At 39.7% G+C, this 25,933-nt stretch overlaps 1 protein-coding gene across 16 annotated transcripts in view; it reads left to right on the forward strand.

Moving 5' to 3' along the window:
* The first annotated feature begins 3,962 nt into the window (after window positions 1–3,962).
* PLEKHA5 (pleckstrin homology domain containing A5) overlaps window positions 3,963–25,933 on the forward strand; it is a 220,327-nt gene continuing 198,356 nt past the window's right edge. For 3 of the 16 annotated variants that reach the window (XM_059682317.1, XM_059682320.1, XM_059682315.1), the window contains exons 1-3: window positions 3,988–4,325; window positions 4,472–4,551; window positions 6,814–6,871. In XM_059682317.1, coding sequence (XP_059538300.1) covers window positions 4,234–4,325; window positions 4,472–4,551; window positions 6,814–6,871 — 230 coding nt within the window. In that variant the 5' untranslated portion in view covers window positions 3,988–4,233. Of the gene's footprint in view, window positions 4,326–4,471; window positions 4,552–6,813; window positions 6,872–11,114; window positions 12,429–25,933 lie in introns of those variants that run through there. The other 13 variants (XM_059682321.1, XM_059682322.1, XM_059682323.1 and 10 more) reach the window with 10 other exon arrangements.

The following is a 25,933-nucleotide window of genomic DNA, read 5'->3' on the forward strand; positions in this document are numbered from 1 at the left end:
GAAGGAAGAGAGAGAGAGAGAGAGAGAAACATTGATATGAAAGAGAGACATTGATCTGTTGCCTCCCGTACAAGCCCTGGGGGGATCAAACCTGAAAGCTAGGTATGTGCCCTGACTGAATCGAACCTGAAACCTTCCAGTGCATGGGACATGCTCCAAACAACTAAGTCACACCCAATAGGGCTAGTCAGTTTATTCTTTAACAGAAAAAAAAAAAGAAATCCCTAATAAATTGACTCCCACACATTATTGTTTTCCCTGTCTTAGACTCTCAAGCTTCATCCCTTCTGTCTAGACTTCCACTAAGCTAATTGGATCCTCTACTTTGCCCTTTCTGATACCTTTTTATAATATACTAGAGGCCTGGTGCACAAAATTCATGCATGGATCGTGGTGGGGAGAGGGTCCCCTCAGCCCAGCCTGCACCCTCTCCAATCCGGGACCCCTTGGGGGATGTCCGACTGCGGTGGGGCCTACACCGGACATCTCTCTCACAATACTGGACCACTGGCTCCTAACCGCTCACCTGCCTGCCTGCCTGATCACCCCTAACCACCTCTGCCTGCTGGCCTGATCGCCCCTAACTGCCCCCCCCCACTGGCCTGATCACCCCTAACTGCCTCTGCCTGCCAGCCTGATTGCCCTCAATGGCCCCCACCCCCCGCCCGCTGGCCTGGTTGCCCCCAACTGCCTCCCCTGCTGGCCCAGTCGCTCCATGCAGCCTGCTGCTCAGTTGTTTGGTTGCCCCTCACTAACCCCCCTGCCGTCCTGGTTGCCCCACGCAGCCTGGTTGGTTGTCTGTACGGTTGCGATGGTTGCTTAGGTTTTTATATAGATAGATAATACTCTACAGTTGACTAGATAAAGGAAGTGTGTTTATGCTCTGCTTTATTTTGTGAACTGATAATGTAACAAAATATATGAGTTAACACAAATATATTTGGCAAGACAACCTAATCAAAGTCACAACACTTCATTGATAGATTTTAATAAACATTAATGTTTATGAATTAAGATGTTTCTTGATAGAAAGGGAAGTGGTTTTTTTCTCTTAAAAGTCTCCTTTTCCACTTTGTAGAGTTCATGCTCTTTTCATTCCCTTTAAAAGGGGGACATTGATTTGCTGTTTCCTTAGATGTCACCCAGTTCTGTTTCCTTTTTCATAGTTTAAGAAACTTTCTTTTGAGTTTTTCTGGTCACCATGTGTATTTATCTGTAATATTTGAACTGGAAGCTTTTTAGAACAAGGGCTGCCCTCTATAGATGAATAGAGTGATGTTTATTTTTATGTTTATTTTTAGTGTTTATTTTCAGTAGTTTTTAAGCCTCTTCTTTTTTTTCAAAGAAGCTGCAATTGTCATAATACACCTCAAAAAGGCAGATCATGATACCAGAAACTGAAGAGTCCTGTATGATGGAAATATGAACAAAATGCAATAAAAAGCAGAGGTTAGAGATAGTTTAGGTCTGAGTCAGTTATTGAAGAGGTATGGGGTGATAAAATTGGGATGTGTTATTTGGAAATAACTCTGCTGGGAGGTTAAGGCATGGGAAGAAAATGAAGTTCAATAATCGTTCAAGTACTGACTTAAGGTTGAGGAGGATTCAGGGATGGGGAAGACATGATCCCTAGCCTCTGCAGTGATGGAGACACACGTAACTGGAGGGTAAAGCAGACCAGGATAAAGTAATACGTTTATAGAGAAAGGGCATTTAGAAAAAATTGAAGAAAAAAACAAGTTTACTCATTAAGGGTGAAAATTATCCAGAATGCCTGACATTCTCATGCATGAAGCTACTTTTATTAGTTCCTGGAAGCCACAAGGACTAGTATTTCCCCAACCCAGAAGCATGCCTCATTGAGTACTTGTATATAAAGTCCCTAAGTATTTTATTTACTGCTTTTCCTAAATTTTGGGATTTAATATAGAATTGTACTTAAGATTTTAGGTTACCATTTAAGCACTGCAAATGCAGTTTCTTAAGTTCCATGTTTTTATTAAGTGAATATCACTTTTTGAAATATTCCTTGCACTAATGAGTCTTAAAAATTCAAAGATTCACAGCTAAAAGGAATTCCCATACAACATATGGTCAACTTGAAGACTTCTCAGCAACATGCAGTCAAAAAGTCAAGCATTATAGCTGGTCTAAGAGATAAAACATTTCTAAAGTCCTAACCAGTTTGGCTCAGTGGATAGAGCATCAGCTTGTGGACTCAAGGGTCCCAGGTTTGATTCTGGTCAAGGGTATATGCCCAAATTGTGGACTTGATCCCCAGGTGGAGGCATGCAGGAGGCAGCCGATCAACGATTCCCTCTCATCATTGATTTTTCTATCTCCCTCTCCCTTTCTCTGTGAAATCAATAAAGATATATATATTTTTTAAAAAAATATTTGCTTTCGATTTTTAAAATTTGTCATGATAGCACAATATAAAGTCAATAGCTCTTGATTTTCTTGCTATGCTCTAGCTAGTGACCACTGATGGTAATGTGGAACATTTCCTGCTAGTTATTCATTGATTTTTTTTTTTTAAGTCTTTTTCTTTTCCAGAAAGTGGGCAGGAGATAAGATGTCAAGAAGTAATAAGTAGTGAAATGAAAGAGGGGAATGCAAAGGAACCAAAAAGAGAAAACATTAAAGTGACCTTATTTTTTTTTTCCTCCCTGTGTATGCAGATAGACAGGAAAATTATAGCAGTAATTGCAGACTCCTTTCCACCAAAGACAGAATGACCTTGGGGAGGTAGAGTAGGAGAGAAAAAGTCCATAAAGCTGCATTCTCATCCAGGCCCCGCCTGACTTGCTGGGTATGGCGTTGGCCAAGGTTATTTACCCTTTCTGTGCCTCAGTTTCCTTAAATATTGAAAAAGATTATTCGCCTGTTTGAACTACAGGGAAGCTGAATGAGATAATGCTTTGGGGGCACCCAAAACTGGTGAGAAAAAAAGGTGCTATAAGAATACCAAGTACAGTAGTACTATTATTATTGAACTGTGGATCCTGTTGGAATGAGTCATCTTGCTGCAAAGATGCATAAGCAATTCCAAGTGTGGCAGAGGACCAGACACAATAGGAAGAGGCAAGTATTCCTAAGTTAAGGGAGAAGATCTGATTTGCAGTGAAATCTGTCCTTCTCTTGTTCAAAGAACATAAAAAAGGGGTAGGGGGGAGGGGGTAAAGAAGATTTGAAAATAAGTATAGCAATGTGGTTGTACAAATAGACTTTTGAAATACTAGAGCTTAAATACTGAATTCAGGCTTTGCCACTTAAACTATGACCTTGGGCAAGTTGCTGTTTCTATAAACCTCATTTTTTCCCCATTCGGAAAATGGGGATTATGATAGAATCTATAGGGTTGTTATGGGGATTTAAAATGTACACCCTCTCAAGGACTCCGTAAAATTAGCTGTTATTGTAATTTTGGGGAGATAAGGAAAAGTAGAAATCCCGATTGACAACAGTGAATCTTTTCATTTTTATTGTAAGAGGAAAAGGCAAGTGTTTATTTTATAAGACATTACATGATTGAAGGGGCCTAGGAAGAGGAAAAATTTGTTTTGCCAAGTCTGGATCCACTTATATTTCACCGATCCGGTAACTAGTCAAACCTTGGATATCTGGCGAACAAAACACAAACAGGAAAAGCCTTCCGTGTGCTTCAATAAAAACAGCTTTCTATTTTAAAGATGTATCCATACAGATTAGAAAAATCTCTCGGCTATCCAATGGCTCTTATAAAACAAAGCCCAGATGCCCTGCTTTTGTTGTTTTAAAAGAGAGCCGTCAGGAGCGCGGGGACTACGCTCCCCTCCCCTTGCGCGCTGGACTGGGAAGCCTTGGGGCAAAGCCCTGGGTGCAGAGCGCGGTTTGAGTTTTTTGTGTTTTTTTTCTCCATCGATCCCGGAACCTGCGCTCGGGCGAGGGGGGCGGGAGCGCCGAGGGCGCGAGGGAGGGGTCTGGTCGCGGGGCGCGGCACCGCTCGCCCATCCCCCGAGCGCGCGGCGGGGCGGCCGGCCGGCGGCCGCGGAGGATGCGGAGGGGCGGCGACGCGGGCCGGACCCAGCCCGGGCGGCAGGGCGGGCGCCGCCCGAGGGGGTAGGGCGCGCGGGGGCGCGCCGGGCTGGGGAGGCGCGCTCCGGCCGCGCTCGCTCCGCGCTCCCTCGCTCGCTCCCTCCTCCCGCGGCGGCAGCAGGAGAAGGCGGCGGCGGCGGCGGCTGGGGATCAGACATGGCGGCGGATCTGAACCTGGAGTGGGTCTGCTCCCTGCCCCGGTCCTGGACGTACGGGATCACCAGGGGCGGCCGAGTCTTCTTCATCAAGTAAAGAGCCGGGGGCGGCGCGGGGGCCCGGAGCGGGCGGGGGGGCTGGCGAGGGGGAGAGCGAGCGGGGTCTGTGCCGCTTCAGCCCCTCGGGGCTCCCGCGCCCCCACTCACGCTCGGTCTCTGCCCCTCTCTCACCCCTGCAGCGAGGAGGCGAAGAGCACCACCTGGCTGCACCCCGTCACCGGCGAGGCCGTGGTCACCGGCCACCGGCGGCAGAGCACAGGTAACGCGCCCCCGGCCCGGCCCGAGCGGAGTTGGGCTCCGCCGGGAGGAGGCGGCAGAGCCCGGCCGCCCGTCCCCCGGCAACCTGCCCGGAGCCGCGGTCCCCGGGAGGCGGCGGCCCCGCCGCCAGACTTCTCTCGAGTCTCTGGACGCCCCTCTTTTCCGCAGCCTTTCATCACCACTTGGAGACGGCGCCCTCTTCCTGCGCCCTCTCCCCATCCCAACCTGGACAAACCCCACGCCCCTGGCGTGGCCGATTCCCCTCTCCCCGGGATCCTGAGGTTTTCCTCCGGCAGCCGCTCCTGAATCCTTCCACTACCCGCCACCCCTCTCGATCTGCCCCCTTTCCACCTTTAGGAAGTCCGTTCCCACTCCCCTCCCCGCAGCCCGGGACCCTGCCTCTGGTGCGCGGGATAATGTATTCACATCCTCTCCTTCCTTCGGGGGAGCTGCCTCCTGCCGCGCAGCTTCCTCCTCCTCCTCCTCCTCGGTGGGCTTTGTGGGTGGGTAGCTGATTGAGGAGGCAGAGAGGAGTCTGGGGGTGCTGCGATCCTCCCTGACCGAGAGCTGCTGTGGAAATGCTGGGCGCTTGCCCTCCTGCCGCGGGAGGAGGCATTTGCAGCCGCAGTTGCCGGCCCAGCCAGATTCAAAGTCCCCGGCAGCCGCCGCCGAGGTTGCACAGACCGCCAGGAGGCGGTGGGCGTGCAAGGGGGTGTCCCATGGGTGGGCATTTGTGCCCTAATTGGAGGGGGATCGGCGGGGAAGCAGGTCTCCCCGAAGCCTTGGGTAGCTTGTTTGAATGCTAACATGTGAGTTGAGCTGGAGACGGGCTGGTGATAGCTTCAGTGCTGGTCTGGCTTTCTTTTGTCATTCTTTGTTTACATTCGTGAAACTTGTTTGTCTTTGAAATGGAACATGTGTTCTCTGACTGGCCTGCCTCTGAATCTGGTGGTTGGGGAGGCTTGAGAACAGCTTGGGTCGAAGGTGAGGCCGGCTTCAGCAGTCCTTTATAGAGCTGTCTTCCAGGATACTACTTTCTCTCCAACTCTGGGGTTCTGTGACTCTCAAGTTGCCAAGGATATTGAACAAACCTGCCTTTTCTTTTTAAATCCGGGGTGCACTAAAGTGACTAATGTCTCTAAATTTGCAAAAAGGTGGAGGAGGAAAGGGAAGGTTAGTGTAGCAAACATGAGATTACATTTTTAAGGCATTTCTGACTAATAATACCGTCATATGTAACTCCCCGGAGCAGTCTTCGACTTAAATATACCTTTCAGTGTTTCGCATACGTATTTCAATTTTGCTGGCCTCTTTGCCTTATGGATAGTAACAAATTTATTTTAGAAGACTGTATAGTATTTAAGTTACTTAGTTTGGAATTGTTTTTCTTGCTTATTTTGGTTATGTGTATCCCATTTTACCCGCATAGATTTGATAACATTAACACCACAGAACAATTTCATTCTCAGATAATTTCACATTAATTTTTTAAAAACACGATCTTTTTTGTTTCTGGTTTGGTTTGCTTTGCTTTGACTCTGGTTTTTGTACACACATCAATGCTTTTTGTTTCAGAGAGATAGATACTATGATTAAATCCAAGCCACTAGTCATTTATAAATACTATGCAATAATGTCACCATGGTTCCTCTGAATTATTCAGGTTTATTACTTGAAACTTTAATTCTCTTAAAGTCAAGTCTATAGAAACACACATGTATAAGTGTGTGATGTCAAGATTTTTTCCCTCTCATTTAGTGTTTAGGAAGTACTTTCTCATCGGCGAAACTTCCTGGATGGATTCATTAACGTAGCCTAGAGGAATGGCCTTAAATAGACACAGTACACCTAAGAAGAAGCAGGTGTTACCTTTTATGGACGGGTTTTTTTGGTTTGTGTTTTTTTGCCAACTCTTCATGGTTATTTCACCTAAGATTACTTCATTTGGTTTTTGGGTGTCAGCAAAGTTCCTCTCCATTCTGATCATTACAGTATATGATCATATCAGATAATCTCTAATATTGTGAGAGATTATTAACATTGTGATACTTTTCTGATGGCTTTCGATTTGAATTGCCATTTTCCTAAAAATGATATTATATCTCCTGTGTTTTATTACCAGCCTAACACAATTTTTTTTTTGGTTAGGAACCTGCTTAATAAATGCAAACAGCTGTTCATGAAAATGAATAATTAAAATGGATTGAAACTTATTTTGCTATTCTATTGAAGTAACACTAATTGTGAAATGTATGTTTTTTAGATTTGCCTACTGGCTGGGAAGAAGCATATACTTTTGAAGGTGCAAGATACTATATAAAGTGAGTTTTTTTTATTATGGTTTTTTTCCTTGGTAATTTGAATGTTGTGATTAATCTGCAGTTGAATAGTTAGTTGTATGTGTAGGTAGGATTATGATATGGCCTTTCCCCCCTTCATATGGTGGTGTAATTTTGAGAGAAAAGATGACACTCTTAGTTGCATGTTATTTGCCTGGGCACTCATCGGTTTGGAAATGACATCTCTTCTGGCCACAATTACATTTTTGGTCTTTCTGATTCCTGGATGATATAGTATTATAATATTTTTGTCTTTTATCTTTTTTTCCTCTTTTTATGTGAATTCTGTTCATGTGTTTTTTGTTCAGTGCTGTTAAGAAGTAGCAGAAGTGATGGAAAGCTAGGGTACAGTTTGATGAGTAATATCAGGGCTGAAAGTAAAAACAAATAAATACTGAATATTTCACAAACATCTGTTAAGCATTATTTGTAATTTGCCTCAGTATTTAAATATATCTGAGTTTTATAAAATAGATCTAAATGTGTTACTGATGTTTGTGATTGAATAAAAGGCGCTCAGTGGAGCATGCAGAGGAGGGGTGACCGGTCAGTCTTGACCTTTGAACTAATTCCATGAACTATTGAACTAATTTCTATTCACAGTTAACTTGGTAGTACTTAGAGACAAATGCAATGCTTGAGGTCAGACTACGTAGGAAAAATTTTTATACCCCAAGGGAAAATAAAGGTGGTTTCATATTTATTTTAAATTAGAAACTTGTTTAGCATGTTTTTTGTCATTTTAAATTTTTTGCTTCATGCTAAGGAACTAAAGCTTGAAAGAGAATATAAGATTTGGCTGAGATGTCAATAGTTTACTCATAATAACAGATACCTAGCTAACGTTACCTTTATTTCCTCGGTCCCTGTAAGGTATTTTACTAAGTGACATTTTTAAGATCATGCCATACTAACATTAAATTATAATTGCTTGTCTGACTTCAACATTTTTTAGAATGATATTCATATAAAATGTCGAGGGATGTTTATAGGTATTAGGAATGCTTGCTTTTAGACGTAGAAATAGAGAAAGCACAAGTGTGGTACTCCTGGGTATTTTTCAGTTACATCTTTCATTTGGAGATGTGTGATACACTCTTAGATGGCCTAAAAACTAAAGATCTGAGTAAAGTGCGGCGTCATCAAGTACCTTTGCTAGTGGTTATTGTCTCTTAATTTAAGGTGAGGGTTTATTGGCATGAAAAGGGATGCTTCTTTTTTTATTTTTATTTTTTGGATGTAGTCTTAATGCTTCTGAAGATGTTCATTTATTTCTATCCAATATCATTTTTAACTAAATAAGCCTCACTGATCTTACAGTAATAGGAGTAGCACAACAATCCTCAATGTTTTAATTCCTGTGATTGTGTACATTCTTAGATGAATGTTTATTTGAGAGTACACAGTGTTACTCTGTATGTTTTACTTTAGAACTAAGCTGTTTAAGAGACTGAATTTTGTTTTACTAGCCGTTTTGATTAGACTTTCTTTTATGTTGACTTAAATAAGAATTTTCTTTTGAGTGTCATGCCTAAGTAAGTTTCTCAGGAGAATGAGGGACAGTATTAAGGAAGCTGTAATTTTACTTGAACTCTGAGGACCTTTTAAGACTAGTTGGTTTTAATCATCTGGTATTAAGAGACATCCGATAATTGTGTCTAATAGTAACAGTAAATAATTTAGGTTATAAAAGTAATTTGTCCTGAAATTGAGCATATTACAGAAACATATCACTCATTAAACTTATTTTACGTAAAATTGATGATTTGTTGAGTGATACGTAGATTTTTCCTTTCTGGGTTATATCAGAAGACTAATTTCTTTTAAGATTAGTTGTATTCCCAATGTTGGCTGTAATTTCCTAGAAACTTTTTACTTGTGTTGTTATGACCAATTACGGATGCTTTACCATTCTAATACATGCTTTTATCTTAAAGCTTACAGTTTACAAAGCGCTTTCACATATATTACGACGTCTGAATCTCATTTTAATCATGAAAGTAGAAGGAAGAATGACTATGTTCATCGTCACACCGTGTAATAGAATAACAGAAACATGCCTTTGGAACTTAGAGTCTGCAAGATAGCAAGATGAGGAACAGCAGGAACATGAACTATATTTAGAATGTTCTGAGTAGAAGAAAGGATAGGAATCTGAAGTAGGAAAGTGATTAATGTTGGTGAATGTCATTTCTCTAAGTTGGTTCTTAGATGAAGAAAGGAAATTGATCAGATTATAAGAAAAAGAGGTGATACAGTAAGCAGAGTGGATTTTGTTCACAGGGGAAGAGGGAAGATTGGCCGAAAAGAGATCTATCCACCTCTTGCTAATTCCTAATCACGTGTTCCTGGGAGGCTCCCTTAGCAAGAAGGGAGAGCTAGAGAACTTGAGGAACATTTAACTCTCCAATTTTTTCTCTCTTGAACATATGTTGGCTATTGCTCAAAATGGCAGATTGCCAAAAAGAATTATCTTTGGATAATAGTTTGGTATTGACTGTTGGATCAATGTGTGTGGTAAGACACCCGGGCTGGGAAGAGGCAGAAGAGCTGGGCAGCGGTCTTAAACCTCTCAATCACTTTGGAGTTGTCTTCACAACTGTTTTTTTAAAATCCCCCATTCACCCTCTCCTACCACCCCCCACCCGTCTGTCTTCACATCTTTATATTGGGCTGTCTGAAAAAGGCAACCTCTGAATTCCATTCCATTTTGCCTGACTGGCGTGGCTCAGTGGTTGTTGACCTATGAACCAGGAGGTCACGGTTCGATTCGCAGTCAGGGCACATGCCCGGGTTGCCGGCTCCATCCCCAGTGTGATTCTCTCTCATCATTGATGTTTCTATCGCTCTCTCCCTTCCTCTCTGAAATCAATAAAAATATATTTTAAAAAAGAAAAAATAGTTTTAAAAAATAAATTCTATTCCATTTTTAAATTTCTTTGAATTTTATACTATCCTGGAAATTTACAATAGTCTACAAAATAATGAACTCACAGTACCAAGAAGAGACGCTGTGGGAAACTGGGAAAGCTACTTAGCTTTCCTATCTTGCTTAACTATTTTAGCCTCTCTCTTTAACCTTTTATAGACAACCACAGATAAGTATGAAGCCTGTAGTGGCAGAGCTGTGTGGGCTTGCTTTCGTTTGCTGCAGTTTGTACTTTGTACACATCTTCCCTGCAGAGCTGCATGAAACAGTTAATAGTGTTAATGTCAACAAAGGGCCTGGTTAGAGTAGGAGTTGTGCAGATAAGCATTGGATAAACTAGTTTATGTTATACACTTTTTGGATTTGTTTTTAATAAAAGTTTCCAGTTAGGTAACAGAATATGTAATATAGAGAATGTATTTTACTCTAAATCCATATGGCCAAAAAATGTTAGTATTTGAAAATTAATTTATCTCAAATATAGATATTTAATACTTTAATTCTTTTCTGTGAAACCTTTTTCTGTGTACCTTAAGCCGGCCATCCTCTAAATTATTGTATTACGTGTGTGTGTGTGTGTGTGTGTGTGTGTGTGTGTAAATACATGTACACAGAGTTTGAATTTGATTACTGAGTTTCTATATTGCTTTTAAAACTTAATTCATGCTACTTATCTTTAGAAATAATTGTCAGTGAGTTTCATAATTTATGAAGTGTAGCTTAAAATATTCAATACCTTAGCCCATAAAGTACAGAAAATAATTTTATATGTTTAGAAATTATAAAGCTTTCTGCTTACTCCTTGAAAATAACACTTAATGATGCTGTAATGACAGGTCACGGTAACTTAAATGGATGTGTCATTGACTATTCCTTTGTGTTTCATAGCTTTGAGAAGGTTAACTTAAAGTGCCAGTAAGTCTTAAAACAATGTCCTCTGAATAGTGAGAAACTTTGTTCTGATTATTTAAAGGTCATTGTTTTATGTGGCAGGATGGGAGATGAAAAAAAGTCGTTGTAGGATAATAAAATAGTATGTAAATTTTGAGGTTATATTCTCTCATATTGCTTTTTCCTTGGCTTAAATTTTTTTTATTCAGTTCTGAAAATTGAACTTCTTTTTAGCTATGCAAATAGAGCAGTGTTTGATTTTGACTAATGAAGTTTTATTTCAATATCTGCTATAGCTGGATCTAATGTGTGCTGAGAATTTCAAACTAACCTTCAGTGAGGGGAATTTCTTACATGAAGTAGCCATATAAGGTTGCAAGTGATTTAAAAAATGTTTCTTCGTAGGTTGCTACAATCCAAAATATGAGTGAAGATGGGAACATAAAATAACTGTCGCAAGAATGTTAGGATATATTACTGTGTATTTCATATTTAAAATGTTTGATATATCTTAGTACTGTAATATGATAATTGGATTTTGATTACTAAAGTAATAACTGTATGCCGCTCAGAACAATTCATTGACATTGTATTTCTTTTTCATATTCATAACAGAGTTTAGACTAATAAGGAATTCTTATGAGTGTAAAGCACTTTATACTAATTCAATAGGTACAACACAACTGTGAACAACCTTCAAGGAGTTTGTAGTATAAAGACATGTATTAAAAGAGGGCGATGGTGTGGGAATCATAAACATTTAGTGCTGGACATTTCAGCATAGCATTAAATTAATTTAATCTTCACAATAGCTTTTGTTGTGTGTGTGTGTGTGTGTGTTTTCTTTTCAGATGATGAAACTGAAACTTAAAGAGGTTAAGGACCAATTGTAGGTCATACACCTTCACTATTAGTCACTAGCATTCAAATTAAGGGCTCTGGGCTAAAACTCTTCTGTACCTAAAAATATCTGCTATAGCTGGGCAGTATTAGCAGGTTCTTTTATCCCTCCGTAAGTTGATTGCTTGGACTAGAGGTATTCTTTCATAGAAACAAGTGCAGTGGTAGGTTATTGGCCAAGCCTACAAATAAAACTTATTTAACCTTCCAAAAGCCTGTTGACTAGTGTTATATATTGGCAGGGTCTTAGAATTTGGTCATTTCTTTTCATCCACTCAGTAGTGCCTAGTAAATACCATGCACTATTCTAGGGACTTATAAATTAAAAGGAAACCACTCTCTAGGGACCCTGCCTTCCTGGAGCCTGCAGTCTAGTAGGAGGAAAACATTAAAACAAAAAATGGAAAAAAACGTGATTTTTGAAATGGCATCTTCATAAAGGGAGAGAAGATTGTTCTGTGACAGATTAGGGAAGCTTAACATTAATAGCGGTGTTTCAATGATAAAATGCATTTAGAGTTTCAAGGTTGGGATACCAGGACTCCCAACCACAGTAAATTTTATTGCGGAATCCCCTTGTCCATCTTTTTAGTCCCAGGACCACTGCTCAAGACCAGGCCTCTGGTCTCCTCTTCTTGGAATACGTAGCTTAATGCCTGGCATCCAGTCATCCTCTGAGGAAGCCATGTCCATGGTGATGAAAGGATGCTGGCTCCTGCTCTGCGAAGGAGTTAGTTGGGGATGAACAAGAGGAGCCGCCACATCTCAAGTGGTGGCATTTTGAGAACCCTTTCTGAATTTCTCAAATGATTGTCCCGGTAATCTGGATATTTTTTTGTTTGTTTGTTTGTTTGTTTTTTATATATTTTATTGATTTCTTACAGAGAGGAAGGGAGAGAGATAGAGAGTCAGAAACATCGGTGAGAGAGAAACATCGATCAGCCGCCTCCTGCACATCCCCCACTGGGGATGTGCCCGCAACCCAGGTACATGCCCTTGACCGGAATCGAACCTGGGACCTTTCAGTCCGCAGGCCGATGCTCTATCCACTGAGCCAAACCGCTTTTGGCAAGGATGTTTTTTCTTATTTGCAAAGCTGGTGTATGTTTAATGAAGGGGGGAAGACATGAAGAGTAGAAAAAGATAGAATTGGTTAGAAGAGTCAGAGTTGGAGGCCCTGGAGGTAAACCTCCCTGTCTACCCACCTCTGTCCTGTGAAAGACATAGAGTTCTTTAGCATTTGTTGACAAATGCTCTTCTGTCACTTTTTCATTTTTCTATAATAGATACGCATAAGTTCGGGTTGATGGTGAAAAGTTACATGTATATATGTGTGTATGTGGAAACTGGAGTAATGGTGTGAAAAAATGATACTAGTTGTCAGATGGTGTTATAAGGAATCAGAGGAGGAAGAGGCAGATGGGCTGGGCTGTCCTAGAAAGGCATAAAGGAAGGAGGTAGGGATTGCTAGGCCTGGGGATATGGATGGAATTCACATGGGTTGATCTAAATCAGTGGTTCTCAATCTTCTGGCCCTTTAAATACAGTTTCTCATGTTGTGACCCAACCATAAAATTATTTTCGTTGCTACTTCATAACTGTAATGTTGCTACTGTTATGAATCATAATGTAAATATCTGATATGCAGGATGGTCTTAGGCGACCCCTGTGAAAGGGTTGTTCGACCGCCAAAGGGGTCACGACCCACAGGTTGAGAACCGCTGATCTAAATGAATGGTAGGATAAATTCATAGGAGTTGGGATATATATATATAATGTGTGTGATGACTAGTGATAACTACCCTGCTGGTAAATGATAGAGCTCTAGTGAGTCTGGTCTTCGAATGTCAGGCTGAGCTTTTTATTTCCTAGGCAAGCCATGGCAGATGTCTTTTGGTGTATGCAGTATTAATAGTGTAAAGTGGAGGTTTTAAAAGAGATTTTAATGTAGGCAGCATGGATTAGAAAGGGACAAGCCTAGAATCAAGGAGACCAATTCTGGCTCTGTTGCTGTAATCTAGGGGCTAGTTGCTTAAACCGAGTAGCAGTGGGAATAGAAAGGAAGGAGGCCATTGATCAAAGATATTAAAAAGGAGTTGACAGGCCTTAGAAATCTTGCTGAGCTATCAGGTTGACAGAGAAAGAGAAGTCAAAAGCCACGGAAAGCCTTTGTGTCTGAGTGGCTACAAGAATGATTTGTGTAGGGAGGGGGGGGGGGACTCTAGGTGGAGGTATTAATGATGGTTTGATTTTTGAGCTATTGGCATAGCATTTTAGGTGGCTAAAATCTGGCGTTTCCAAAGGACTCCCAACATTATTTTCTATTCCTCCTTTATGAACAAGAAACACAACTTCCTATCCACAAAACATCCTCTCTCAGCTACCTAATTGACTATCTGTGTATATACAGAACCAAGTTGGAAATACCATGTTCATCCAATCCATTATTTATTTAACAAATACTTATTATTTACTATGCACCAAGTGATTTAGGCTTTGTCAATGAAACAGACATAGACCTTACTCTTAAGGAGCTTATAGTTAAATTAGTGGGAGAGTCGATCATAAAATAACCACAGGTATATCACTGTAGACTGTGAGAAATGCTGTGAAATATACATCATGCTTTGACCAGATATATTGAGAGGACTTGACCCAATGTGGGGGCTATTGGAAGAGGCCTTTGTCACAAACATAGAGATGAGCCTGCCTCTGAAAGTTCAGCTGGAGTGGGTCAGGACAGAGCAGTAAGAAAATCACCTGAACGATGAACAGTTAACTAGTATCTTGGGCTTGAGATTGGACCATAACCTGAGTGAAAGTATTGCCATTATCTAAAGAAAGACTTGGAATGGGATTGGTGTGATGTGGAAATGTAGAAAAAGGAGTAAAACTGCAGCAGAAGTAGTTGGAGTTCCTGTCTACTATCCAAGAGAGAGCAAGGCTTGGCCAACTGATTTTGCTTATTACTTCAGTCCCAGTGGCAAGATCTTCCAATCAGTCATCCACTGATGTTTTCTTTCTTTCATTACTCTTCACCACATTTTGAACTCCGAATTATATGCCTTGGCATTTAGGATGCATCACTAATCAAAATAGAACTAAAAGCTCTACCCTTTTGGGGAGTGGGGTGGTAGGGGAGCAAATGTCAGAGTAAACAGATAAGTACATTGTATAGTATGTAAGAATATATAAATGATATAAGAAAAAAATTAGAACAGGGTAAGAGCAGGAGAGAAGTGATAAGGAAGGAGTATGGGAGAAAAGGGAGGTGAAATCCGAGAAGTAATGGGTGGACTCCAGGGGCCTCACTGGTTGATGTGATCAGCTGTTGCTCAGGAGATGAGCCATTGCAGGTCTGAGCAGAGGAGGAGACGTGACCCTTTGAAAGGGTCATTGATGAGATTTTGGAGGATTAATGCAGCCCCTCCAGAGCCAGTTCTGTGCCCCATCAGATTCTCTCCTTATACTTCTTAGTTCTTAACAGGATTATGATTAAATATTTAATATGTAATTACTGTATTTTGTTTACAGTGCCGTGATGATCAGTTAGCATTGAGTTAATAACAGCTTTACAGGAGAAAAGGGAGACATGACCATATTATATAAAATAACCCCTCAATCCTTATTTCAGAAACAGTATATTTTAGAATCAAGTCAACACTTAGTTTGATACCTGTTTGCACACACTCTGTGTGATAGGTAAGCTTCATGAAAAGCAATCTTGTTCATTGCCATATTTTTAGTCCCTTAGCCTAAGCCTTTCTCGTAGTAGTTCCTCAATAAATATTTCTCGATTGAATGAATTTTGATGATGACAGTCAACTTAATTTCATGCTATTCAGAAACTTTATAATTTGGCCCTTTGGGAAACTTAAATATTTTCCATGTGACATTTATCCAATCCAATAGGGAGTTAGTAAACCAGCTGTTGATCAAGTTTGCTTTATGTGATTCTCCTCTGAAAGGCAGATAGGATCTGCCCAGAGGCCTGATGGTAGGACCAGAGGCATGAGAAAGCCAGGATAGTGCAGAGACCCCTGAGGCCTGGGTGAACATAGCCGAAAGTCAGGCCTTGCCATTGATCGTGCTGTTTCCAGTTAGAAACCTTCACAGTTTAGGCCGCTGTGGTTTCCAGAGAACAGGGGAGATATTGAAGTCTATACTGTCAGGAATAGCATTGGTAAAGCGAATGCAGACCAAATCGGAAAATACTAGTCCGTGGGTCCTTATAGAAACCTGGGAGGAATAGAAAATAGTCCTCGTGTTGTACAAATGATAGGAGTTTAATGAACCACTTAGGAGTAACCTCTGTGCCTTTGGGGATTATTCTCTGAAGTGGCTAGTAACTATAGAAGCACCTGAGAGAAGCCCTCCGGACTTCTCACTGCTCTTTAATAAGGAAGCCTTTCCCTTACATTTCAGGGGGAGTAGTTGAAAATGTGTGGTATGTGCATTGCCATATTTTTAGTCCAGGTTTAGGCCTGTACCTGTGAGAATGAAGAGGAAGTGTTGAATTCTGAGCAAGAAAACAAGAGAAACCAATCCTCTACTGGCTGTCGTGGGCAGGGATGATTGAGGAAACCAGGCGGTGGAACTTCACTGTGATCAAAACTCCACCCTGCTGTGGTAGGCCAGGGATTCCCTTCGGTTCTTCGGAAATTACTGGCCACTTCAGAGAGTAACTCCCAAACCGTGTCAGTGCTGCGGTCATGTGCTACCAAAACTTGCCCACTACATATTCCCAGCGATGTTCTGCATGGGTTTTGTTTTCCCTTTCCCTTCCAAATGACTTAGGTTCATTACACATATTATTTCTTTGGATAGACATGATCTTAAAAATAAAAAAGGGGAGAATTTATCTCTGAGATGAAAATTAGTTTTAATCTTCATACTGAATCAATTCCAACAGGGTTTGCTGAACTTGGTTGAAAGTGCAGATAATACCCATTTTATTAAATATTATAAAGCTGTTCAACCTAAAATTTAAAGCTCAGTAAAATAGGACAGTTTGGCAGAATCCTAAAAAGAAATAAGTCACTCCTTGCCCAGTTCTTATAGCACAAGGCAATGATAGAGGGAAAGTAGCATGTTATATACTTAGTGTTGATTTTTTCTTCTCTTGAAAATTCATCTGTTGCGCTGCATTTACTTTTAAAAGTTGTTCCATCACAGAATATAGGTGCATTCTAATAATTGCAGCATTTAAAAAAATTTAGTAAAGAAATATCAGAGGATTCCAAATTAAACAATAAATCGATCAGACAAATAATATGTCTGTTTAGTGGGCGTGCTTTTTCCCAACCTGTTTTATGATGTGTTTTTTCTGATTATAGAAGTAATGCATTTTTATTATAGAACATTTGGAAAATACTGAAGAGTATAAAGAAGGAAAAAACCAAAACCACCCAGTCTTGTTACTATGCACAGAGAATTTATATTAATATTTCTGTATATATGCATAATCATTTTTTAAAAGATTTGGGTCTTATCACCAATCCTGCATTAAATACTATTTTAATTAAATTTATATTATTGGCCTGGTCAGTGTGGCTCAGTTGGTGCTGGAGCATTGTCCGGTGCACTGGAAGGTCACCAGTTGGATTCTCAGTCAGGGCACATGCCCAGGTTGCCGGTTCAGTCCCCTGTTGGGGTGCATACAAGGAGGCAACGAGTTGATGTTTCTCTCTCTGTGTGTCTCCCTTTCTCTCCTTTTCCCTTCCTCTCTCTAAAATCATTAAAAATGTACATTATGTGTTCCCATGTCATTATATATTTATTCAATAGATTTCACATGTTTTTTATTCCTTTTTATTGAATTTTAGAAAGAGAAGATGGGGGAGGGAGAGAGAAATAGAAACATCAATGAGAGAGAAACATCAACATCGATCTGCTGCCTCTTCACACCCCCTGCTGGGGACCGAGCCCCAAACCTGGGCATGTGCCCTGACCAGGAAATCCGACCATTGCCTTCCTGCTGCATGGGTCAACTCTCAACCACTGAACCACACTGGCTGGGCTGTTCAGTAGATTTTTTTTTTTTTAACTATGATGTTCTGTTTTATGAATACATAATACTTTAATCATTCCTCTATTTTTAGATGTCTGTGTTTCCAGCATTTTGCTGTGAGGAAAATTCTTATATAACATTCTTATGTGCATGTCTGTTCCCTAGACTTGGAATTATTGATGGAAAAGGATATGCGTTTTTTAAAAGGTTCATCACTTAACATTTTGCCAAATTGCTCTCTAGAAGATTTGTGCAGATTTATGTTCTCTCCTACAGTATGTGAAAGTGCCACCATTTCTTCATACCTGCAATAAATTCCCTTGATTGGACTGATAAAATTGAAAGGTAACTGATGGAGAATCTGTGTGGATTGTTATTAGTGATTCAGTTGGTTTGGAACAGCCCCCAAAATTTAGTGGCTTAAAACAGCAATGATATATATATATATATATACACATACACATACATAATTCCGCACCTTTCTGTAGGTGAGTGGGCTCTGCTAGGCTGTTCTTCTGTTATGTGTGGTATCACTGAGGTTATTCATGCAGAAGTCTTTTGCTGGAACTGGGCTGTGGCTGGAATATCCACTGTCTCTCCTCGTGGCCTCTTACCACCTAGTGGTCTATTTCGAGTTTCTTTATAACATGGCAGCTGACTTCTAAGGGAACATCCCAAGGGGACAAGCACCAGTGTGCTAGGGCTTGTAAAATCTCTGACTGCATCATGCTTGCTTATGTCCTATTAGCCAAAGCAGGTTGCATGACCAAGGCCAAAATGAAAAGTGGGAGAGGACACAGCCTGTAAATATTGGGAGGTGTGGTTTCTTGCAGACCATTGATGTAATGGACTACCAGACATGGTAACTGAGTTTCAGTTAACACTGCAACGCTAATCGGTCAGCAGTAGCTGTATGGACCACTGTATTCAGAAGATTTGGAGACCCACTTCTGCATCAGTAAGAAAGCCTATTGTGAAAAGCTAGTGATGTTTGCAAGGGCTTAGGTGAGGATGTGGATGGATTTATCATCCTTAATTTAATATCTATGAATTTATATCATAAAGCCTTAAACCTAAAAAATAAAAGCAATTCATGAGCTTGCATGTAAGCCCAAGTAGTTTAGAAACATTTGAGTACTTGGGTAAATTGAGTCTTAAGCTTTTGTTCATCTTGGTTTCACATTGACAGCTAATACAATTGGTAGTATAAGGGATCAGCAATTGGTATCTTCTGCGGGGTTGGTTTGCAAAATACCATTGTATTGTACTAGAACTGCTGTTGCCCATTTCTGAGTGAAAAAGATGTAGCAGAGTTCACAGATTAGGGTCAGTGCCCTTAGTAGTGATTAAGAGTGTACAGCCCAGGATCGTGTGTGTGGATGGATAGTTGGATGGATGGATGGATGGCTAGATGGCCAGAGTCACATATGTATCGATATATATACATGAATGTGTGATTTGTAAGTACTTGACTAAGTTGTCACTTGACCTTTGGATTGCTTCATGTGATTTAACTAGTAATTATCTGTGACAATTTAAGGTCAGGCCCTATAGCCTGTATTCCAAGGAAGATTTATTGGGAAATGTTGCTATTGCTCCTGGAACAGTTTGTGGAGTCTTCTTTTATGCTCCCCACCCCCCATACTCTGCACCCTAGGAGGTTATACATAACAGTTTGGTTCACCTTCTAATCCCCCATTTTTGCATTTACACACACACTGCAGTTCTCTTCTCCGCACAGCTGCAAAAGAAACTCGAAGTTGAAAACAAGCAGTATTATTGGTAGGAGAAATGAAACCCTGTGATGAGATTCTAAATCCTTTCTGCAAATAATACTTCCTGCCTGGCCTGCTATTAAAGTCTCATTTCAGAAGACACCAAAATTAAAATATTTCACAATTTTTGGCTTCAATTCCTGAAAATCATTAAAGGAGAAGTGTAATTGATTATCCAGCGTCAATAGATATGATTAATTAATCTTGTTATATAAGCCAACCATCCAAAAAATGCAGTGGCTTAAGAAAGAACTATATTATTGTGTACACATCTCTGGGTTGGCTGGGCAATTCCTCTAGTTTCTGTTGGGTTGACTGTTGTGTGGAATCAATTGTGAGTCAAGTGGGAGATTGGCTGGTCTAGAATGGCCTTATCTGAACTTGGCTCTCTTTTACATGATCTCTCGTCTTCCAGTAGGCTTGTTCTTGTGGTGAAAGCAGGTGTCATTTATACTGGAAAAGTGAATGAGCAGAAGTGCTCTGTGTCTCTTGAGGCCTGGGCTCAGAATTGAGACAGCATTCTATGACCACTGCTTTCTGTTGGTCAAAGAAAGACACGAGGCCAGCTCAGATTCAAGGAGTGGATACATAGGGAAGCATTACAAACTCATATTGTAAAGCTTGTGGAGACAGAGAATAAAGAATTAGAGGATTTGTGTAATCCATATAACACACGTGCCCCCAAATTACAGAACCCGGCTGAATTGAAGTTTCTCTGTCTTAAATATGGGATTACACTTGGGCATGGCCACACTGCTTGTCATGTATTCCTTCAATTACATAGAAAGTTAAGTGGACATGTGTGTGAGATTCTTTTACCTTTTTTTTTTTTTTAAAGTGCTTTTGGGGGTGGGGGGGAGACAGAGAGAAACATCATTTTGTTGTTTTACTTATTTATGAATTCATTGGTTGATTGTGTATGTGCCCTGGCCCGGGATTGAACCTGCAATCTTGGCGTATCGGGATGACGCTTTAACCAACTGAGCTACGCTGCCAGAGCTGTGAGTCTTCTTTATTAAAACATTTAGTACCTAAATCCTCTAGAGTAGCGTTTTTTTCCTTTTGATGATGTATATAGTTGGTTGGTAGTCTCATTGAGGCCACATCAGTTTCAGGTTCAGAATGGGCCTTAGTGTTTCCATTGTGGGAGGTGAAGAAGATACTGTAGGTTCAGTGTGCTTCTGAGAAGGCTTTCAAGTACTGGCATACCTTTGCTCTATTACACTTCACAAAGGTTGTGTGTTTGTGGGTCTTTTATTTTCCTTGTGGCACTTAACCAATGGCTCAAGTTCTTGTTCATTTACTTTTGTCATTTGTCTAATTCCACTGAGACTTGTGCTTCATAAGAGCAGGGACCTCCTCTGATCTATTCACTACTGAATTCTCAGAGCTTAAGTTAGTGTCTTAGGAGATGCTCAATAAATATTTATAATAAAAAACGTGTGATAAACAAGTGAGCAATGTGTTAAAATACAGAGTATTATATGCTATGTCTCTGGTATATTGTAGACATTCATTAAATCTTTATAGATTCTTTAAGGGAGGGTCATGGGAGTGGGAGCTCAGAGAACACGAATAATTGGAACCACAAAAGTTTTTTTTCCAGATAAATGTGAAGGAAGGCAGAGGAGAATTTAGGGTATGACAAATTTGTTGAAACAGATCGTTGGACTTTAGGCTGGGAAGGAGGGGAGGGGAGCAAGAAGACATCTAATGGGTTGGGATAGAGACTCTCCCAAGACAGAGGGAGAGTGGTTAACATGCATGCTGGGAGGTTGAGGGCTGTATTGATGGAGTGTGGTCACTGATGTGATGACTTCAGATGGGCCATGTTATGAGTATGGTCCTGGGATTAAGGGAATGAATGGCTCGGGTAGTTGAAGGACCATGAACAGTAGGGAATAAATAGCTGCTGTTGGTGCAGCAGGGCAGCTGCTGTCCTCAGGGAGAAGTCTTTAACAGCCAGGATATTGGGGTAATGCTTTGAGAAGAGGTTGAGGATAGAGGGGAGTTTGCTAATGATGGACCACCACTTCCATGGTAGTCTAGTTTACAAGATTGAGGTGGCATGAAGGCTAGGTCAGGGATAGACAGAGCAAAACATCGTAGGGCTAATGCTGGTTTAAGGGATGGATTAAGAAATGGAATGGAGACTGTCTGACCTTGGGCACTGAGAGGTTTGATGGATTTAGGTTCAGTAGAGTATTAGAGAAAACTGACCCTGAGACTAACAGACAGAGGCTAAGACATTTGACCAACAGTGTAGTGGTTAGCCCAGGGGCTTAGGTAGACATGTTGTGAACTCACTCTGTCTGGAACTTGCTTACTAGACAGAGATAGAACTCGTTTATTATGTCAGTATTTTTACTGTAAGTTTTTTTCAGAATATTTTAAGTATCTTTTTATTGAAAATGACATTTTCCTTATGCAAACTATTTAAAAATATCAAACATTAATGATATATGCAAATGCTAAAGAACTATGATTTAATTACTTTATGTAGTGCTATATCTCAAATACTAAATCAAGTCTAAAATCCAAGGATCAGGATTTTCAGATTAACATTTTCCAGTTTTTGTTTCTAAAGTCTTTTTTACTTGGTATTAACAAAATAGATATTTTAAATGTAAATATTTAATCTCTTCCTTTTGCTCTTAGTCACTTTGAAAGTTTAAACTGTGTGGTGAACCAGAGCAAAATTTCATAATCTTTAAACCACAAAGTTGCCTAATAGGCGGCAAAAATAGGGATGACAACAGTGGGAGATTTACAAATTCCCAGAACCACCTGGAAATAATTTTACTCTAAGCTCATAAGTAGGAACTCTGTAACATGAGGAATAATTAATAATAATTACTTTCTTGCCTCTAACTCTTTGGTCATACTTGTTCCATTGAAAGGAGCAAGGCAGGTTAAAATAATCTGTGTAATTTAAACTGTACAATATAGGTGAGTTTATTTTATGCAATTAGCAATTTTCTAATCTCTGTGGGTGAAATATTTTACTACTGCATTTATCTGATCTAAGACAGTTTAAGACCTTTTTTGAGTATGTGTTTTATTTCATTATGAAAAATTTAATACATGCCAAATGAATATAATACAGCAAAGATAAAGGAAAACAAGATAAATAACCATTACACACAAAACTCAACTTTAGCTCTAGAATGTGCTCAGATCTTTGAAGGTCCCTCTTGGCCCCCCCCCCTTCCCATTCCTCTGCCTCCCATAGGTAGCCACCATCCTTCGTTTTGTGTTTATAACATCCTTATGGTTTTCTTTAAATTTTACTACATATGCCTGAATCCATATACAATGCATGGTTTAATTTCCCCTGCCTTTTTTTTTTTACATTACAAAAGGGAAATTACTCATTATGTGATTTACTTATTGTGCTAAGTGTATTATTTGTGAGATTCATCCACAATTGATGTAGTTTATTTTAATTTTTTTTGTATGTTTATACTATAATTTAACCATTTCCCATTGGTGGACATTACTTCCTGTTTTATTTTATGGCTATTATGTGAATGCTAGGGGCCTGGTGCATGAAATTCGTGCACAGGTAGGGTCCATCCTGTGATCAGAGCCAATCAGGGCCTTCCTTCATTCCGCATTACCCCCTGGTGGTCATTGCACATCATAGCGAGCGATCCACCTCTCAGTCTCCCAGTCGAACTTCCCAGGGGACATTTTGCATATTAGCCATATATATTATGACTGTAAATGTGATCAGGCATATATATATAGGTTATTGTATGACTCCTCATGCACATTTATATGCGTTTCTCTAGAAAAAATAACTAGGAATATAATTGAGGTTGTAAGGTGTGTGCATTTCCACTTTATTGAATAAATCTAAATTATTTTCCAAAGTGGTTGTACTATTATATTATAACCCTTCTAGCAGTACATGAGTTCTTCTTGCTTCATATCTTTGTCAGTACTTGATATTGTCTAACTTTTATATTTTTGACAATCTGATGGTTGTCAAATGTTTTCTTATTGTGGCTTTTTCTTTGATTTTCCCAGATTAATGAAATTAAGCATCTTTTATTAGGTTCATTGTGTATTCATGTTCTTCCTCTGAAATGCCTGTTTATATCTTTTGTTCACTTTTCTTGGTGTCTTTTTTCTTGTGATTTTTGTTTAATATAGATAATAATCTTTTGTAAATTCGAGTTTATAGCCTGCCTTCTCTTCTTTTAAGTGATCTTTTGATGAATATAATTATTTATCTTCTGTAAGTTATGACAAAGTGTTTTTTTCCCCCTTTCTAGTCCTTTTATTTCTTTTTCATTTTAATTCTTCTATTTATGTTGCCGGCTAGGTATTTCTTTACGTGGCTGGCTAGTCCTTATCAGAAAGCTCATTGTCACATATTTGGAAGACAAGCTCTATGTAAAATAGCTTAGGTGTGTTTTTATAATACCAGCTGTTTTCCCTGGCAAGAAGGAAATCCAGACAATTCTGAACCTGTTTTGATCATGAGATTAAGTAAAATGCTTTTATTAGATGCCTGTGAATAATGAACGCAACTCTATCTAGTAAGAGAGCCTCTGCCAGGAAAGGAAGAAAGCAATATTCTTTCCTACGAAGTCCATAAACCTTGATTTTTCTTCAGGTCTCCCGTTTCTATGTTTCTCTGATAGTCTTTAGTCAGACAATCCACCTGATCTAGTGTGGTTTGGGAGCCTGTTGGTTTTTTTTTTTTTCCTCACCCAAGGATATGTTTTATTGATTTGGGTGGGGGGGAGGGGGACATCGATTAGTTGCCTTATGTGTGCCACCCCCCACCGGGGATCGAACCCGCAACCTAGGTATGTGCCCTGACTGAGAATTGAACACGCATCCTGGTGTACGGGAAGGTGCTCCAACCAACCCAGCCACCCAGCCTGTGCAGGGACTGTTGATTTTTAAATGATCCTTGGAATCACCATTATCAGGACTGTAAATGTGATCTACCTAGAATCAAATTGGAATAGAATATGTAAAAGACAATAACAATTTAATTGTGTGAATTGTAGTCTCAGGCATAAAATATTATTAATCTTTATCTAAAATTTGTTACTGCTCTGCACTCAAGATTGCAAAGGCCTTCACTTAGGTGATAAGATTCTATTATAGATAGAATTTCTCATAATCAAACACATAGAGGAGAATAGTAATGTTTTCTGGCTTCTGTGGAACTAAGCATAACACCTTACTGACCCAAATACAGATGCTTCTAGACTTATGACGGGGCAACACCCCAATAAACCCATTCTGAACTGAAAATGCATTTCAATAAACCTAACCAACCGGTCAAATGCCATAGCTTAGCCTAGCCTTCCTTAAATGTGCTCAGAACACTTAACATACGGCGTACAGTTGGGTCGAATCATCTAACACAAAGCCTAGTTTATAATAAAATATTGAGTATCTCGTAATTATTACATGTATCACTTTTGCACTATTATAGATTCAAAAAATCAATCATAATTTGAACCATTTTAAGTTGGGGACCATTGGTGTACTAATGCCCTCTGAAACAATTCACATAGCTCTCTGGAAAAAACTCATCTCTGAATGAAAATCTTGTTTATATTCAGTGACATTCCTGAAAAGTGGATGTGGAATGAAGGGTCCTTTTCTCAGTAATAGGTAAATCCACATATACAGAGAAGGTAATTTTTATAATTTGCTACATATTATTTCTGTTTGTGCGTGTTGTTTTGTTTTTGAAAGAATTATTTGTATTAGAAAATAATTTCCATTTTGTAATCTTGCTTTTTGAGGTTTCCTGTTATTATCTTTCAAAGTTGCTGTTGCAGGGACCTCCCGTGGAGTATGCTCTTTAATTGGCAGAGGGGTCAAAAAGACTAAGTAGGAGCATTTCCTTGCTTTGTTTAGGGCATAGAGCCTAAGCAGTTATTACAACTTCTGGGAAACAGAAGAGGAAATAATTAGAGATTTTTATAGAGCAGTGTGGAAAGTTGACTTTTTACTTTAGAAAGTTGGTTTTATGGAGCTTCTCAGGTAATAAAGCACGTATTATTGATAAAACTATACACGGCACTGAATTGTTATGTTTAAGTTTTATTAAGAAAGCACACAAAAATTCAGTGCTATTCAGAGTAAATGTTTATGGGATCCATAATGATAACATTGCTGTTAGGCCTTTACTGTGATCAGCTTATTCTACTTGTCACTTCCAAGTCTTTGTTTCCTTTTTCTCTAGCTTTATTGAAATGCACTGGACATAAACCAAGACTTTTTTCTTAAAACACCTTCCCAGAAGTAATGTTTCATTATCGCCTTCTCATCTGTGTTTGGTATGAACTCTGGTTAGGAGTTATTCCCATTTCTATAGAACATGAAAAAAAAAAGCATGCATTTTTTTAGATATTTGGGTCCCTAATATGTGTTAAACATTGACTGCCTATTAGGAAGATAGTAATGAACTAGACCCACCTGGCCCTTATCCTTGTATATGTCATCATCCAAACACAAAACCCCATGCATTGATTTTAAAGTTTTAAATTTTCAAATAAATTTAT

This window comes from Myotis daubentonii, chromosome 2 (genome assembly GCF_963259705.1).
Source record: "Myotis daubentonii chromosome 2, mMyoDau2.1, whole genome shotgun sequence".
NCBI classification, from domain to species: domain Eukaryota; kingdom Metazoa; phylum Chordata; class Mammalia; order Chiroptera; family Vespertilionidae; genus Myotis; species Myotis daubentonii.